At 33.6% G+C, this 18,886-nt stretch overlaps 1 protein-coding gene across 1 annotated transcript in view; it reads left to right on the top strand.

Annotated features, from left to right (window-relative positions):
• Positions 1 to 461: 461 nt before the first annotated feature.
• LOC129235291 (CD9 antigen-like) overlaps positions 462 to 18,886 on the top strand; it is a 126,763-nt gene continuing 108,338 nt past the window's right edge. Inside the window, exon 1 of the mRNA XM_054869016.1 lies at positions 462 to 617. Within this exon, the coding sequence (XP_054724991.1) occupies positions 552 to 617 (66 nt within the window). The 5' untranslated portion in view covers positions 462 to 551. The remainder of the gene's footprint in view (positions 618 to 18,886) is intronic.

Below are 18,886 nucleotides of genomic sequence, written 5' to 3' on the forward strand. Positions count from 1 at the left end.
AACGTACATTTTATAATGATTTATAAAAATTAATCGGGAATATTTTAAACAAACTAATAATACTGAAATTTCAAAATTTAATGTAAAAACAAAAACAGACATACAATGTTTCGAAGAAACCGACCGTAAAACCAGTTTTTGTTTTCAAACATAGTGTACAGGAGAGTAGACTTTCAAGAGAATCGATGAAAAGAAAAGAAAAAAAAAACTACTTCCAGCACCCCTGTTTTATTCCAAAAAAAGTTTCATTGCTACCGGAAAACATAAAAGGAAAAGAAAGAGAGAGAGAGAGGGTTTTAGTTAAAATCTAGCATGAACTGTTGGAAAATTGTCTCAAGATCCGCTTGTCGGCGCTCGCTACTTTCTCGCAGGAAGCGCTCTCCTGTACTGCGCACGCGCCGCAAAGATTCTATTTCTGATCCCTTTCCCGCATTTACTTCTTCACAAAAGAAAGTCGGAGAGCGTGGATGTGAGTTGGGAAACTTTGAAGTTCCTTTTTTGTTTATGATCCATCAATTGGAGGGGTAAAAAAACAAAGAAAAAACTCCAAAATGGGCCTTGCCGGATGTTATGCTTGCATGAAATATTTAGTCGTTATTTTCAATCTCATCTTTTGGGTGAGTTCTTCCTTTCAATGTTTTTTTGGTATAATGTAGCTCTTGCTTTTCGTTCAGGAATTTTATGTTGAATGACTTGATTTTTTAAAGAGAAATAATGAAGTTCTTCATAAGGAAAGGACCCACTTTGGACTAAAGAATTTTTATTTGGATAAACATGTTGTTTTCTCAGGGGAAGGGCTTAATTTTGAACGGAGGAAGTGCGGCAGCCCTATGATCTTCAGCATTTATTTTCGTGCGTAGATAGCCTAAATAACGTTTAATATGTAAAAGTTTACAGAAATGTGAAAAGAAGTGCAGGAGCTCCCGTGCAAAATTGGCCCAGCCATGTCCGCCCCCTAATACCGCAAAGACACAAGAATGAGAGCCTACCCAAAGAAAGAGAAAAATACCCGTACCCCCCCTCCCAGAAATTTTAATAGCGCAATGTATGCCACGACCGGCCCCTCTCCCTGGTGGGCATTCCAGGTTTATGTTAAGCATGCGTTTAAAAGCACTTAGGAGAGAGCTCTATGATCCCACAAAATTTTTCAAGCCCGTCATTCCTAGTTTTTCCAGGGTGCACAGTTAAAAGATTTAAAACATTTTCATAAGTAAATTTGGGGATTCCTTACACGTTACCCCTGGGCGTGGTGAATCAGACCCTATCCAAAGTACTAGCCTGGGGACTGAGGAAAAGTTCAAAACAACAGTAGTAATAATTCCTTGGAGTAATGCTATTTTTTGTATTCATAATTCTAAGCTGTCAAATGATGAAGAGCTTAGTTTTGGAAAACCAAGCTTCCAGAAAAAATAACTGTCTGATTTTAAATATTTTGATGAATTTAAGGCATGTGTCCTTCTTTCTTTTATGTCTGATAATATTAAACAACTTATTCTGATAGCAAATCAGGACATAGCTAATTCTTTTTAAAGTATAATTTAATTAAAAAATTGCAATAATAAAGGTAAACATAAATTTTGCTCATTATTTTAACTCAAATTTTTGGATAATACAATGATGTAAAGGGGCAGTGCACATATTTCTGGTACTTAAATCATGGGTGCTCATCCCCTTAAAGGCGGTGGTGCACCCCCTTTTCTCCCACGAGAACGAGAATCGCCAAAATGAAACCAAAAACTACTGAAAATCACACTCATCCCTAAAAAATTTCAATCTCGCAGTCTTCGCCATCCCCCACTACTAGTGGGATTCCCTGCTAAAGTCAACACTCCCAAAAAATTAAATTATAGTTTTAAATATTTTGAATTACAGTTAACAGGTTTCATTTTAGTCGCTAAAGCAAGTTTAGTCGCATAAAGTCGAGTCATTCGGAGAGTCTAGGACTAGTAAAGCTGTTACCAATTTGGGGGTTAATGCTTCTGAGCTTAATTGTTGTTTTTAGAAAATTTTAAATAATTTATTACTTATTAATAAATACAAATAAAATTAAATATGCAATGTCGTTATAAAAAGATTTTTTTTTTAATCAATGAAAATTAACTTCAGTTTTCTTTGCTGCTATGTACGAAACCGTTACCAACATAAATCAAATCGTGATTGGAAACCATTATATTTGGCAAATAAGAGATCGGTTTTATTTTCAGTTGAAAATAGAAATATTTTATGTAATTAAAGTTTATCTGTTTTTTAACGCGATTAAAATGTCAAAAGTTAGGAGTTCCATTAAATGTACGAAGTGGGGACTAGAGCAGTAAAAATTTTTTTGTATCTTCCTTTTAGTGCTTGCTGCACTCAAAAGAGGCACAATCACAATATTTGAATTTTATTGTTCCATCCGATTTTTCTGGAGAATTATGTATTTTTTTAAAAAACTTTTTAATTAATGAATAATGAAACAAAGTTGAAAATCGTTTGAAAGTTTTTTAATTCGCATTTTAGTTTTCCCTTATTGCTTGTTTCATCCTTGTACAGTCATGATTTTAGGGGTTTTTTGTTGAGTGTGGGGGGGGGGGGGAACAAATAGAGAAAAGCAAGCTTTTAGAAAAATATTTAATTGTTTCATGCTCTAAGTTGCACAAATTTATTACCTATCGAATACTGAATAATAAATTGAAATCATTTGATTAAATTATGATTTTAAAAATGTAATTAGGATCTGTCCATAAATAATGTCACACTTCTTTTCAACTTTTTTGACATCCCTTCTTTGTCACAAAGTGTCACACTGAACCATACCCTCTCCTCCCCTCTTTGTCTCATGTCACGCTATTTTTTATTAAACTATTCTAATTAAAAAATGCGTGAAATCACACTTCTTGTCACAATTTCACCAACTCCCCCCCCCCCCATCTTTCAAAGCGTTACATCATTTGTTGGAAGCATCTTAAGTGTTTGTTTTATTTTAAATAACACTTTTTAATGCTTTATTCTCGTTTTTTTTTTTTTTTTTTTTGTCATTTTTTGGGCCAGTACGATAGTGTTCCCCCAACTTTCGACATCTGTGTACCGTTTCTGTAATTTCTGTAAGATTAAGTACTAATTGGGGGGGGGAGGGAAGCGTACGCTTTGAAGCTGTTCATAAAATGACAAGTTTTTGTTTTTTAACGTATTTGTCCCCCCCCCTTTCCCCTCAATTCCTTTAGCACGAAGTGTCACACTTCACCTTACCTCCTGCCTTCCCCTTGTCATATGTCATGCAATGTTGCATAAACCTATACATTTTTTTTAAAAAAGTTTAGCTTTCAGCCAAAAGTGTGTGATATCACGCTTCTTGTTACTCCCTCCTCAAGTCACAATTTCACGTACCCACACCTCTCAAAGCGTGATATCAAGCGTGCGACGACCCGTTTACTAATAATCAATATGTTAGTTTTTATTTTCTTTTTGTGGACGATAAATAAAGTAACTGTAAAGGATAACGCAACACACAAACATAATGAAACATAAATAAAATAAATGAGCATTGTTATAAACATTCTTAATGATAAGGATGGAATTGTGTTTATGATGACAACTGATAATCATAATTAGGATCTCTGGTTGTTAATTGGACCTTGAGATAAGGTTTTCACATCAGAAGCCTATTTTTTTCTTTTGGCCTGATGCCTACAAATGCAGAAAAATCAAATTTATAGATATGAAAGTGAAAGAATCATGATTTATTTTAGGACTTGTTCTGTAAAAACTGGACCCCTCCCTCGTCTAAAAAAAAACCTTGTTTTTATTGTTCTGTAATAATTATTCTGAAAATACCACATGAAGGTGATAAGTTGATTTGCAAATTTCCTGAGCATGGTTTTCGATTCACAAAATTGAACATAACATCGAGCCATATGGATCAAATCTCGCGGGCCGTAGGTTAGGCAATTTTGCCCTAGGGGTCGGTAAAAATGTCATACTTTGGGAAACAGTGGCATAGTTATATGGAATAACCATTACAATGTATTAAAAAAAGTTCAATATCCCAGACGATTGTAGTATAACGTTTAGATTTGCAATAACTGATAAAAATGTGAAATGTTTTTTCCTATACTATTTCAAATCAGTATTCACCCTCAATTTGCCTATTATGAATTACGAAAAGAGAGAGAAAGCGACGAGACAATGAAGAATCATTACAGAAGCCCACAAGTTGCTTGAAAGTGTATCAGAAATTTTATATATTAATGTTTTGGAATCATCTTGCAAAACATTCCAGAAGATTAATTCAATATTCAGTCAAATCGCGTTATCTCTCTGTTGTATGAAACAAGCGAAATTACTGCAGTATTTAAAGCATAGTAGAGGATTTGAGTGACATAAAATATTTTTAGTTGGTATTTCATATTGCATAAAATTGGGTATTTCGATTGCAATGCTTTGTTCACCGCAGGGGTGTCCACAAAAGGAGGAAGGGGGTCTGCTGGCGCAGATTGCGCCATTGAAATTTTTTAGGGAGGGGGTGTTTTGAGGGTCGTTTTTTTTCTTTTTGGGGGTCTTTGCTGCAATCTTTAAGGGGGCACGCTCTTGCTCTTAGGGAGGGGGCACCCCTGGTTCACCGGTTACATAAACTTAAAATTTCATTTCAGAATGAGCCTGTCGCTTTTCAACAGACCCGACGTTTAGGAGGGGAGGCGGGGGGGTCAAAAGCCCTTTGCTTTGAAAAATTAATGTTTTTATGTATGAGGGCATGATTTTTTGTTATTTTAAAATAAAATTTGCATTGAAAAAACACCTTTTCCACCCCCCTCCCGCTGGAAAAATTCGAAATCACGATCCTGTTTTCTAACTGACCTTCTTTCTTGTTTTTATACATTTTTTACACGAGTTATTGTATAGCAAAATCAAATAATTGTTTAAGAGGCAAGTTTTTTTTCCTCAATTACTATAATACGTGTCATTTTGGGACAACTATGTATTAACATAGTATTCCTTCCATTATTTTGCTTTATGACTACATTCGTTTTCGGCATGCTCTTTATGTAAATTTTCATTCATCGATGAGAAGTCTCTGAAGATTTTAGTCCGAATGCGACATAGCTGAGCTAGGTAAGGCATTTTCCAGTCAGATCGCGGAAGCGGGAAGCAGATTTACTATTCATCCGGAAAAGGAAATACTGAGTAGGAAAAAAGCTCATTAGTAAAATTTTATCGTATAACGCGCACTTTGAAATTTACGAGTTGTCTTTAAAATTTTTGTAGCATCATAGATGGAAATTTAATTTATTTAAGAGTACTAAATAGGGTCTGTCGGGGTAATTTGGGTATAAAAATAACCTACTTTGAACTTTCTAGTCCTGAAATAAATTTATACGTACATATATTTTTCTTTTTCTTTTTTCAGCTTAGCATTATGAATTTCTAGAACAGTTTTCTACAAATTACATGTTGATAGACCCATTTGCATATTAATGGCAAACATAAGTTTCACTATACCCAAAGTACCCCATGGATGGGGGAATTTGGGTATAGTAATGGTTAAGGAGTAAAGCATGGTTTTAATAACAATCTTACTCAACGTTTTAATGTATAAAAGTGAGTAATAAAAATGACCTACTTTGAACTTTCCAGTCCTATAATAAATTTATACTTACATAACTTTTCGCGGGGGGGGGGGGGGGGCTGGGACAAAGTGTGCATACTTAATGCAAATTGTATCGGAAAGTAACAAGAACCACGTTCACTCAAATGTAAAAATATTAGTTTTTCAAAACCAGGGCAGCAATTGAGCCCCTGAGTGATGGACCTGGGAGTAGGGTCTTGAACCTCCGCTGCAAAAATGAGTTAGATGCTTAAACATCAGTTATCTTTACAAAAATTTCTCTCTCAGCTTTAATGTGAATTTGTCCTGAAACATAACATGTCAATGAAATAGAACATCTGTAAAAGATCACCCCTCAGATCTTACACCCACAGATTGATACAGCTGAAATAAAATTACAGACTCATTTTAACGGTCTACTTGGACGTAGACTTGATCAAAGACTTTTGCTTCGTAAAAAGGAGATAGAAGAACGGGAGATGGGAATAATGCGGTCAATATGCAATTCTCTAGGGGTTCTCAAACTTTTTCTATTCATGGCAACGTTTGACGAATTAGAATTTTCTCGCCCTTGCCAATCTCTATTACATAAAGTAAGTGCGCTAAATGAGCCATCCTTATGTTCGTAACCAAACATCACGCTCATTTATAACTGAAGTGGCACCAGCTTTTGCTTATTTATCAGATATCTTTACTGGATGAAAATTTGCTTTTCTAGGTTATCAATACACAGAAAAAAATGACGGAACACATGGACATTTTTCTCTTTGAATTCGTCTTCTACATAAACTAGGCTTCAAGAACAATAAACATTTTTTTTAATGCTAGTAAACTAGAGTGAACCACGAAGAAACAAAACCTACCGTAAAATAAGGTAAGATAGTTTTGACAGCTCTCTTCTGTAATAACTTTTGCTACATTGTTGCTTGGTAATCAAAAACTGCTAGTTGAAATGGCTTAATCATCAGTCAGGATTTATGATGACGATGAAGACACGATGTAGCGAATCTTTATTATGCTACATCAAAAATAGGGTGTTGGCTATATTGGTTTCCATGGCCTTATTTGGCACACACACTATATATGGACACCATGGACACTTAACAGCACCCTTTGCCTCATTACTATGGCACCCCAGGGTGCCGCGACACCAAGTTTGAGAACCCCTGAACTCTGAAACAATGAAAATGACGCTTTAAAATACAGAAATGTTTCGTATTATTGTCATAACTGAAATTTTATTGCCAGAAAAATTTAAGAAGCTATATAACAGTCAAAAACTACTTCAAACGGACGTGCATAAACCTTATTATATGTTGGAGATATTTTAAATTAAATCTTGGAGAAAAGTGTCAAGCATTTTGTGGTATGTCTAGGATCCATCATTGCGGTTTTTACTTCATGCTTAATTATCATTTCTGATAACTAAATTTTTGAACTTTAAACCATGTTTTGGAATCTCAACGAAAATTTTTATTAGCTTTTTCTTTTAATATTTAGTTATTGTTTTTTTTCCAGGCGATTTTTTTTTTTTTTTTTTAACTCGCGGAATGGTTAACCCTGTCATATTACATTTAAAACGTTGGAAAAAAGTTATCCTATTTAAAAAACGATAAATAAATCATTTTATTCTATGAAACACTGTGTAAGAAAATAAATAAGAAGTTGTGTGAATATCCATTACTCTTATCCGAGAAAAAAAAAAGGGGGGGGGGGGGGGGGTTAACGTTTTAAAGAATATAATATGATTTTTTAAATTCTTTCATTTTCTGTTTGAGTGCGAAAACAAGAAGATAAAAAATTCCTTCTTCAATTCAGTGTGCAAAAAAAAAATTGTACCTACATATATAACAATAAATTTGCGACATCATTCGCAACTTCAAAAGTAATATAGAACATTATCATCATCATTAATTTTGATATTTTTTAAACAAAATTGAAAAAAAATAATAATAATAATAAATAAAAGATACTACTCAAAACTTTCAAACTGTTTGGATGGCGAAAAACTAGTCTGACTAAAGTAATATTTAAAGCTGATTTGAGACAGATGCAGAAAAAAAAGAAAAAGCCACAAATCCTGTTCAAAAGATTTCCTCCGCCTTCCCAAGCTGTTGATTGCTTGCTTGCATCACGCTCTTCAAGAGCTCAAGTGTCTGACTGTGATTCATAGATTTTTCCTTTTTTCTGCTCTCGTAAGACGAGTGTTATGTAGTAGCCCTCTTTTTTATGTCACTTTACACGAAAGTTTAAACAAAAAATGGTTTTTTGGCGGAACATTTTGACGCAAGTGGCAAATGCTTTCTTTGGTTTCTTTTCCTTACGCGACAGCAAAACAATGTTGCGTTCGAAGAATAACTGCTGTATTACCCCCCCCCCCCCGGAGGAGGGTGGTCACGTGGGGACAAATTGGACGCAATTTTTCATTGTATTTTTCTGTACATGAACATTATTTAGGGCTAAAATTTCAAAAAAATTGTTGAGCTAGTTAAACCATTTATGTTAATTGTTGAGCCGAAAAAAAAAAAAAAAAAAGTTCCGTTCAAAACCAAACAAGCCTACTTTCCCGTTTACCGACATCAACTTTGCAGCAAATTATGTCAAACATAACATTTTAAGCTGATTTCTAAAAACAAAATATGTCTCTCTCATATGATGAAAGAGGTATGTAAAAAATAAGCAAACGAACTAATAAAGTATTAACGTGGATAAAGATAAATATTGTTGGATTTTAATTTACTACACATACGTAGATTCTTACGGCGGGTTGGTTGGGCGAGTTGGGGCACCCATCTCGCCCAACGGCGAGATTTGTGTACGCATCCGTTCCCCTCAAACACAAAATTTTTAAAAAAATAAAAGAGATTTTTAAAAATTCTAACAATTCTACAGAAAAAACTGATCCCGTAAATGAATCTGAGATCGAAAGAGTGGATAATAATGCGTAGGCTGTTCAATAAGTAATAAGACTAATTTTACGCGAAACCACTCATCGGAATGTTTAATTCCTGTGACAGGAAAAATGTCTGTTGTCTGTATTAACAAAAGCTACCGATAATTTTCGCGTACCGACCCATGTTCCTGAGTATCACGTGATTGAACTGAAGCTTGTTGACGAGCGCCTACAAGAAATAAGACAAATTTTACTGCCGCGAAACCACTCATCGGAATGTTAATTTCTGTGGCATGAAAAATGTTTGTTGTCTGTATTAGCAACAGTTACCTATAGTAGGCGAGTACCGACTCATGTTCCTGAGTATCACGTGATAGAACTGAACCCTCTTGGCGGGCGCCTACAAGACGCAGCCACTTGTCAAAACGGAAGCGTCGTTGGAACAAAGTTATGCGATAAAATTTAACAATTGGAACAAAGTTATGCGAGCTTTCATGCCAGTGGCATGAAAAATGTTTGTTGTCTGTATTAGCAATAGTTACTTATAGTAGACGCGTACAGACTCATGTTCCTGAGTATCACGTGATAGAACTGAAGCCTGTTGCAGCCACTTGTCAAAACGGAAGCGTCGTTGGAACAAAGTTACGCGATAAAATTTAACAATTGGAACAAAGTTATGCGAGCTTTCATGCCAGTGACATGAAAACTGTTTGTTGTCTGTATTAGCAATAGTTACTTACAGTAGACGCGTACAGATTCGTGTTCCTGAGTATCACGTGATAGAACTGAAGCCTGTTGGCGGGCGCCTACAAGACGCAGCCACTTGTCAAAACGGAGCGTCGTTGAAACAAAGTTATGCGATAAAAGTTGATTTTCGTCTGCAAAAATCATCATCGGAGATCTTTGATATGATGCGTGAAGTTTTCAACGATGAAGCATTGTTTAGAGTCAGTACTTTTTGCTAGCATAAAGCTTTTAAGGAAGACAGGCAAAATACGGAAGATATTGAACGCGAAGGACAACCTTCCATGTCCATCACAGAGACAATGATTAACAATACTGCTATTATCATCAAAGGGAATCGCAGAATTATTTTACATCAGTGATTTCTGGCTGTTGCCATAACTTAAGAATCCATTACGAGGCAAACATTTTGAAAGCAACAAAGCATGTCTAAACTCTTCATGCTCTCGCAAACTTAACGTTCACAAGTTTTTAAGAAGTGGACAGGACGTTGGAATGAATGCATTTAGTCCCACAGATGTTATTCTTAAAAGAAAACCGTGTAAATTTTGACGATTCAAGTTGTTCTGTATTTTTTATAAATTTAGTCTTATTACTCATTGAACAGCTCTCGTATATTTCAAATACGAATAAAAAATTTAAATTTATTAAAAACGAATGAATTAAAAACAATGAAAAAAAAATGTTTTCAGCGAAAACGAAGCACATATATACGTTCAGGGTAAATTCTTACATAGAACGTGTTTTTTTTTTTTTTTTTTTTTTTTTTTTTTTTTGCGGGGGCTAGGGGAGGGGAGATATCATAAATTATCACTCCGAACCCCGTGCTAAGTACGCCACTGGATGAATGTGCTCTTTCGTTCTTCTTGCTTCTCGTTTTTTTTTTTTAAATTAATAAATTATTTGTTTATATAACGATAAAGTTATGATTATTTGTTTTTAATAGACCTAATACTAATTTCTGAGGGTTTTTTTAAGGGGGGATAGGTTAGATAATTACATTTAACCAGTTTTCAAATAATTGAATTTTAGGTCTCTGATGGTCTCTGTGATTAATTTTTCTCCTCTGAAACAATTTCGGAAAAAACATTTTTAAATTTTGTTTTCATAACTGTGCTGAAATTAGCAAGTTTAGTTCACAATCAACAATATTACTAATGATGATGCCACTGAGTTCTGTTTCTCAACTTATGATGAAAGGAAAACGAGGACATGTGATCAGTTTTTTTTCTTACAATTTCGGCATTTGAATCGGACATGGGGTTTCTATGATTTATGGACTCCCGTTTTTTTCTTCCAAGTATCAGATATTAATCAGTGTCTCCCATTATATGCATTTTCTCTCTTTTCCAAAACGGAAATTCGATTAAAATAGTTCCTTTTGTTGGATCATTCCCTTTGAATTTATTGTTTTGGGCGGGGCAGAATTTCTCAAACGACGTCAAGAGCACGATCTGCAAATTGAGGAAGAAGCCCATTTGTAAGGTACTTACTTCCAAGTCACTCTGTAAAACCTTTTGCTTGTTTTTATCCGTTGCCAAATGAAAATAAAAACTTGAAAGAAAAAAGGAAAACAAATGGCGCGCATATCAAAACAGACTGCCATTCCGATGCTCTTCGCTTTATGGAATATTTATGACTTTTTCCCGGAATATGAGAAGCGGCTGGACCTCTTGTCTGCTCAAATATTCTATTTCCGTTCGCATTTTCTTCCGAAATAATATTCAGCTGACGGATCATGCCAAAAAGCGGATTTTAAGGTGTTGTCCGCAAGTCTTAATTTCCTGTTGAAATGAGTCTTTTAAATTGAGAGGGGAAATCGCGTATTGATTTTAACCTGATTTATTTTTTTCATTGTTTTGCTACTTTGCCTATATGTGTGACACATAAAACATTATATAATCTTTTAATAATTTGTTAATACTGCAAAATTTTCACTGGCCGTAATTTTTGCGAAGGTGAAGGTATCGGTTATTTCGCGAGACGAATTCTTGACGGATCGAACCGAAAGTTGAATATATAATATATATATAAAGTTGAAATATTTCGAGCGGCTAAAATTTTCACGAATATGGCGGGCTCGCGAAAATTGAAGCCTTGTGAAAAGAAGCATTGTTCCTTACAGTAAGTGGATATAAAGTTGATAAAATCAAATCGCTTGCTGGTTTAAAAGCAATGCAGTTGAAACACATTTTTAAGCAGTTAGTTGGAGTTGAATTATTTAATAACTAAATTGACATCTAAAGTCAATTAAGTTGATGTTATTTAACGTCAACTTAATCTTTAATGAAAATTTTTATTTTACTAAGAATTTTTACGGACTGTGCTGCTCTTATTCTGTTGAGGATTTTCAGTGACACTTGTTCTAATTACTATCGGGAATTTTTAAGAACGATTTTCCTTATTTTAAACGGAATGTTTCACTAAATCTTTCATTATTTGTTCAGGAGAGAATGTAAGACATATGTCTCGTAATCTTACTCCCTTCCCCGCCAGATATATTTTTCAAAATATCCCGTGAGAAAACAACGTGTTGTACAACGCTAGTTTCTAAATCAATTTCTGAATTTTAAAAATCTGATTTTTTTTTTCTGAACGGATTTTGAATTTGAATATATTAATGGATTTTTTTTTTATTTCAAGGCAATAGAATATAATAGTAATACAAGTCAAAAACAGAATTAACCACTATATACTTAATGTTTGCAACTCCAGAGCTCGAATACACTACCTTGCGGTGATAAACAATACTAAAGAAAAAGGTAAAACATTCCATTCCACGTGGTTTCTTTATGGTAAATTACAGGCTTCGGACAGTTTATGGTGTAATGTAATTTCAGAAGAATAAAAAAGAAAATTTCCCACAAACACGATGAAAAAATTACTGTCATTCACTAAGCGTCAAAACAAGTTATAAGTTTCGGCATTTGTTTGTTTTACCTTTTTCATCCACCATTAGACTGTGGCTGCAGCTCCCCCTATAGTTTATTGGAGTTGCGAATTGACAAAATTACGTCGTTTATTTCATGTTGACGATGGTTGCTTCAGTAAATTGAATGCGGTTTACTTTATTATTATTATTATTAATAATTTTTGTTCGTTTGTTTGAAGTTATTTGCGACAAACGATTTCATCTTTGATATAAATGATTACTTAGATCTAGTTGTGTTACATTCATTCTAAATTGTTTATCGTAATTTTATCGTTTTACATTATATCGTTTGTTGATACATCGGTTCATATTTTTTTATCGTTATTTTTATTTATGCACTTCTGCATAAAATTAGAAGCCTTTGTAAGGTATGTACAAAACTCTATCTAAATTTAATTTCTTTTTTTTACTATTCACAAATTCGAAATTTTATCATTGGGGAAATTTTAGTTACTACTCTTTTTCTACGTTAGTTTGTCTTTTTAAGCCTTATACGAAAAACAATCAAATTAACTGGAATTTTTAATTTTCTCAGTTGAAAAGTAGTAGTAGTAGTCGGAATTTATTGAAACTTGATGCTTAAAATATTTTGGCAGAAAGATTTCGATTCACATAAACTAACTTATGTTCTTCTTGCATAAAAAAATATATTTGTTGTTTTCAATTTTTCAAAATATTGTTTTAACTGATGAAAAGAAGGTGATATCGCTCAAGAGAAAACTTTCTTGCTTGATTTGTGCTGAACAGTGATATAAAGGTTTTAATATACGTACATCGAACAAAGTTCGGTCATTAAATGAAAATATTTATTTTTTCGTTTTTCGATAATGTATTCTTTTATGTTTTGAAAAAAAAAAATTATAAAATTCTTAGACGGAATTAATAAAAAATCTTGTTTTTAATGAGTTGTCGGAACGTATAGCATTCAGGCTTGGAGTAATCGCCGATTACGTAATCGTAATCTGAGTAATCGATTACGTTTTTGTGTAATCATAATCATAATCTGTCGATAGGACATTGCCGTAATCGTAATCGAAATCATAACCAGGATTTTCATGCGTAATCGTAACTGTAATCTAAGTAAAATAATCCGTAATTTCCCCCTTGTAATCGTGTAATTTTGACATTCTAAAAGAGAAAACGTTTAAGCCTCCCTTTTATTAATGTTTGAATAGATAATATAGCTCAATAGTAACATAGAAAAAAAACTTCTTTCTTTAAACGACTATTCAGTGCTCGTCCCCACTCGTCCCTGTTTGCAAACGAGAGTCATAAATCGAGCCCCATCTAAGTGTTTTAAACAATTAGTACCCTGTGGGCGCTTTTGCATTTCAGGGCTTCTTAGGAACGTTTTCCCAAATCCTTACAATTGGTCATTCATCAGTTTCCCTTTCATCTGTCAATGTTAGGCAATCAAGCGAAGCACATTGCCGCCTCAAAATCGTATTTTAGCAGAGAAGTACAATGATATCAAAAGTACAACTAAGTTTTGCGCAACAAAAAGCTTTTGGTTTTTTATACTCTCATGAGAAAGTAGTGAATGACTGAAAAAAGATTTTGTCAAAAGAAAACCGAATTCGCATTTGTGTTTCAGTGATTCTTTAAGTATTCTTGCCTTTACACGTATTGCATTTATTTTTTGCTACATGACATCTAATCTAAACCCTGGTGAATAAGATCCTCGCATAGTTTCATCTTAACACTAGAAAGACGGAGGGGCCTGTGTGGCCCCTCGCGTCGTTTTTTGTTTAATAACTCGGATAATATCTAACGGAACTTAATGCAATGTTCTGACTTTTCGTTATATGACACTATTTGAATGCTCGTTTAATCATTTAATCATTCGCCTCATAGTACCGTTAATTTTTATCCTTATACCTAGAAAGACGGGAGGGGCCACAGTGGCCCCTAAGCATTTTGACAATTAAAAAATTTATTTTTTTCCTTTCTCCTAATTGCTGTAGCATAAAAAAATGCCATTCACTCTAGTTTAACCTGTAACTTCCTCTTTACGCAGCCGATTGGATATCCAAATGCTATAAACAGTACCGACTGCTTACAATCCTAACGGTAGCCGTTGCTCTTAGAAAGGAAAACTAATTCAAACTTTTGCCCAGTATAGAGAGAAAAACTAAAAATAATTAAGTACTAAGTTTTTCTTTAGTCGTGAAAGAAGGTGTATCAGGCATGTGGACTCCCTCAGGAAGAATTTTTAAAAGAATTCACTCCAAAAGTGGGTAGGGGCCACACTGGCCCCTTCAGTCTTTCTAGGTATACAGAAAATGTCAGTCGTTCTAGTGTTAAATATATGTTTATATGTTTACAACTGATATTATCTCTAATTAATGAGTATGTATGAAAGTAAAAAGTTTGCATTGACAGATTTTATAAAATTTGTTTTCGTTTTATTGTATCAAGGAATTAACACAAATTTTGAACTTAAATTATCTTTTCAGCTACATTTTTAAAGTGAGAAAAATTGCACTTCACTGTTGAATTAAAACTGTGATGTATAAATATCATTATAAAATACTTATTTATGCAAAAAAAAAAAAAAAAGCTGTATGACAAAAAAGTGGAAATCATAGCAAAACATGTTATGTCCAATCTTATTTTTTCTTATTTTTTATGAGTGTTAAGTTAAAACCTTTTAGCGCTTGTAAAAGTGCAATTTATACAGTACGTGAGTGATTCAAAAATGAAATCAAAGCGTATGCAAATAGCTTATCAAATGATCATAAAACTGATCCTTAGAATTGTAGGGATCTAATACTCATAAGTATCCTTTTGCTAAAAATAATACTACCCAAGTATTTTTTCACCTCTGCGTCATCTGCTCCAGTTCAACGATTGTTTAGCATTGCTGGAATTTTTTTCACTTCTCAAAGAATGAGAGAGAGAAAAAAAAAAGAAAACCAGACATCTTTGAAGCATTAATTACACTTAAATGCATTTAATTCCTTTTTTCTGATTTTCAATTGTTTAGTTCCGTTATTTAGTTACACTTTCTGCGTATTTTATTACATTGCATTTTTTCTGCATAAAGGCCTTTACAAGGTTCTTTTTTTTTAAAAAAATAGCTGCGCATTAAATTAACTGATAATATACTTAATAATTGAGAATACAATGCTGAAATATACCATACAATTTTCAGAAATAATAAGCTATAAAATGTTGAGCAGTTTAGCAGTAAGTCATTGCCCTTAAGCCAGGACTAAGGCAGAACTACTGCAATGGCAAAATAATGAACGGCCGAGTTAAAAACTTTATGCACTGTGTATCCATTTGAATAAGAGTGGGCCTATACCTGTACAGTCATTGTAGCATTGTGTAATGTACGCAATTTGAATTTTCTAGAGTTTTTTTTATCTTTAATATATTGCTCTTTCCCTGCAACAGCGCAATAATACAAAATAAATAATCTTTAAGTTAATACTACACGGTAGTTGCAATTATCTCTTTAATATCAAATCTAAAATCATAATTTTCAACTATCACGTTGTTGATGCAAATGAGTGATATATATACATTATAATATAAGTCTGTAATCGTAATTAAAATCATAATCGGCATATTATAATCGTAATCGATTACATTTTCTACATAATCGGATAGTTGCTGTAATCGTAATAACGTTTTGCCAGAGAATTATAATCGTAACTGTAATCCCCCTTTTATTGTTCCCGTAATCATAATCGTAATCGATTACATTCCCTCGTAATTGACTACAAGCCTGATAGCACTCTTTTTTTTTTTTTTTTGAGTCTTCATGTTTCACGATTTCATACTACACGGCAGTTTCTGTTCCATATTTTGTTAACAAGAGCTGTATAAAAGAAATCTTTTTATTTTTTATTTTTAAATGAACTATTTTCATTTTCATATTGGAGAAATGATTTGTTCTTATACTTTGTTAAGTGAAAACATTGTGCTTATATTTAACTTTCAGACGATGAATGGGAGATTTGTTATCGAATAATTATTTTTCGATAGGGGTATCATCAATTGAGGCAGTGAGAAGCAAAGGGATGTAAGTGGATATTTTCAAGTTTTGAGTAAAACATGTTTAAAGATAAGGTCCTTGGTAGGCTTTCATTGAAAAGTTATTCCAAATCATGTTGTATAGCAGCAACTACCAAGGCTACTAGTACCAACTCTTGCCCCAAGACAGAGAAGAGGTTCACCTGTCGTGTGTACTGATTATCTCCAAATTTTGAATTTTGCCACTTACATCCCTTTGCTTTTCACTGCCTCAATTAATGTTATTGGTGGTATTTTCAAAAATATTTTAGTTTACTGCATTGTGGTAGTCCCGGTTGGTTTATTATGATTATACAGACATTAACTGCTGTTTTGAATCATAGCGATTCTTTCCCGTCAAAAGGTGTGCAATTGAATTCCAATTATAACTACAGTGAAACCCTGATTTTACGTCCACGAATCTACATTTTCCCCGCATTTCACGTTTTCTTCATTACGTCCCAGTTTTTCTGTATACTTATAATGTTAATTTAACCCGGAGTGTAAGTTTGTTATACATGAATTTCCTGCATTTTACGTTTCCTTGGAAAGTAAAAAACAAATGTTCAAAAATAAACAATATGTTTCATTTGTTCATTTTTAAAGATGATTCACATTTAGCAGTAAGTTACTACCCCTAAGTCAGGGCTAAGGCCATAACTGCATACAATATACCAGACAGCACGGTTATCACATCCGGAGACTGCAGTTTCGTTCTTATTAGAACTCCTCAGTCTGGATTAGTGAATAACCGAGATGGAGGCAGATGTCATCTGCCGGAAGCACAGCTCGTCACGTGTGCATTGAAGACCTTACAAATAGGGAAAGACTATTTTCTTTCTCATAAAAACCAGCAAAAAAACTGGCAAAGTATTTCAATTCTGAAAGATGCTGCGATTGTTTTTAATTCAATGACTGAAGAGCAATCTACTATTATGGACTATTTTCAACCAAAACGCCTGGACTCGGAACTAAATGTGTTCTAAAGTGGTATGTACAATAATGTTCTTTTCGTAAAATATAAATATTATTTTTTGAAACAGTCCTCTTTATTACCTTTAGTTTTTTTTTTTTTTTCAATTTAATTTTCCTGTATTTTACGGTTTTTTAACCAAGTCCCTTGAGAAACAATAAATCGGGGTTTCACTGTATACCATGACTCATATTTATTTTATAATTTATCAATAAGATTTACATTTCACTGCCTGGTTAAGGTCCCCTCAAAATAAAGCTACTGTCTGGGTGCGGATTGCAATTTGGTGCCCCTGCCTTAAAACATGTTCTGAATCCAGGGTTGACAATTGCTCCGCAAAAATAGCGAAACTCCGCAGCTCCGCAAAGTTATTTTTATCCGCATTTTCCTCTTGGTCTTTATTCTGACCAGGCTTACCAAGGATTTTAATAAAATAAAATTTATGCTTACTATATTTTGCTAGTTTATTAGGCATGTAAATATGAAAATCAAACCCTTATACTCAAAGCATGACGTAGTGTTTGAAGTGCATAACATAGTTTTTAAAATTATAGGGCTAAAGTGTTATTAATTTAAAAATAAATAATTTTATGCTAGTGCTTAAAATGATTATCAAAGCTTTAAAACAATTTTAAATTAGAAGTCTAAACTTTTTTTATTGATTTTTATGCAAAATACCGAGGTGCTCCGCAAAATTTCAAAATGCTTCTCAAAACCTTCACAGATGCTTCTCAATTTATTTTCAAAGTTTGCCAATCCTGATGAATCTCAGAGAATCTCACGCTGTTACAACTAAGGAACACTACTTCCTAATGAAAGGTTGTGTTTCTATTTCGCTTGAATATTCATTACGAGAAAATAACGAAAGCAGCGTAATTATCTGACTCAAGATCATTTTAAAACTACTCTTCTGCGGCTGCGGCACTTTCTAAAAAGTCTTCTGTTACTTGGATTCTTCGAGCCATTTGTTTCGCCGCTTTGCATGTCAGGAGTATGAGTATCTTATTGATCGAACAAAACACTTTTGTCGCGCTCTTAAAGTGCTTGAATTAACTAAATTTGAGTTCAGTCGCAGCAAGTCTAGTGTCGATCAATACCAATAAATAATGTTTGAATTACAAAATCAAAGCTAAAATTTAGTGAAATTTTAATTAAAAATTCTCAAATTGGAAAAAAAGTAAACGGAAGGAGAAAGAAAAATACATAAAAGGATTTGCATAGGAATGTCCTCATAGTTCAGTGGTCAAAATGGGATCCTTATGCGAAAGTCACGTGACGTTAACCGCGACGTTGCATGAAACATGTCACACGTGTGTCACAGCGGGGCTTCTGTGAGACGTCACGATTCTATCCCTTTACGCAATTTCTTCAATGAGAAATGGTTGAACAGTATTGTACTTCACTTGTACTCAAGTTATATTATTTATAGCTAAAATTATAGTATATTATAGCTAAAATTAAATTTATGCGGCATCTACTTCCGCTCAAATGTTGTTTTTTATAGATAACATACCTACACACGTATTAAAACTGATCACTACTAATTAAAAGATGGATCACCAAAGAGACATCCTGGAAAAAATCCAAAATTCTCTCAAAGTGAGAGTGACGAGGTTTTCGTCATTTATGTCAAAAGCAGTAATTAGAGTCTAAGGAGAACCACAAAATCTTGGGAGAATATGTGGTTTAAAAAAAAAATCATCCGCAAACATTTTTGCAGAAAAAAAAAATCCCCGCAGAAAA

Source organism: Uloborus diversus, chromosome 2 (genome assembly GCF_026930045.1).
Source record: "Uloborus diversus isolate 005 chromosome 2, Udiv.v.3.1, whole genome shotgun sequence".
NCBI classification, from domain to species: domain Eukaryota; kingdom Metazoa; phylum Arthropoda; class Arachnida; order Araneae; family Uloboridae; genus Uloborus; species Uloborus diversus.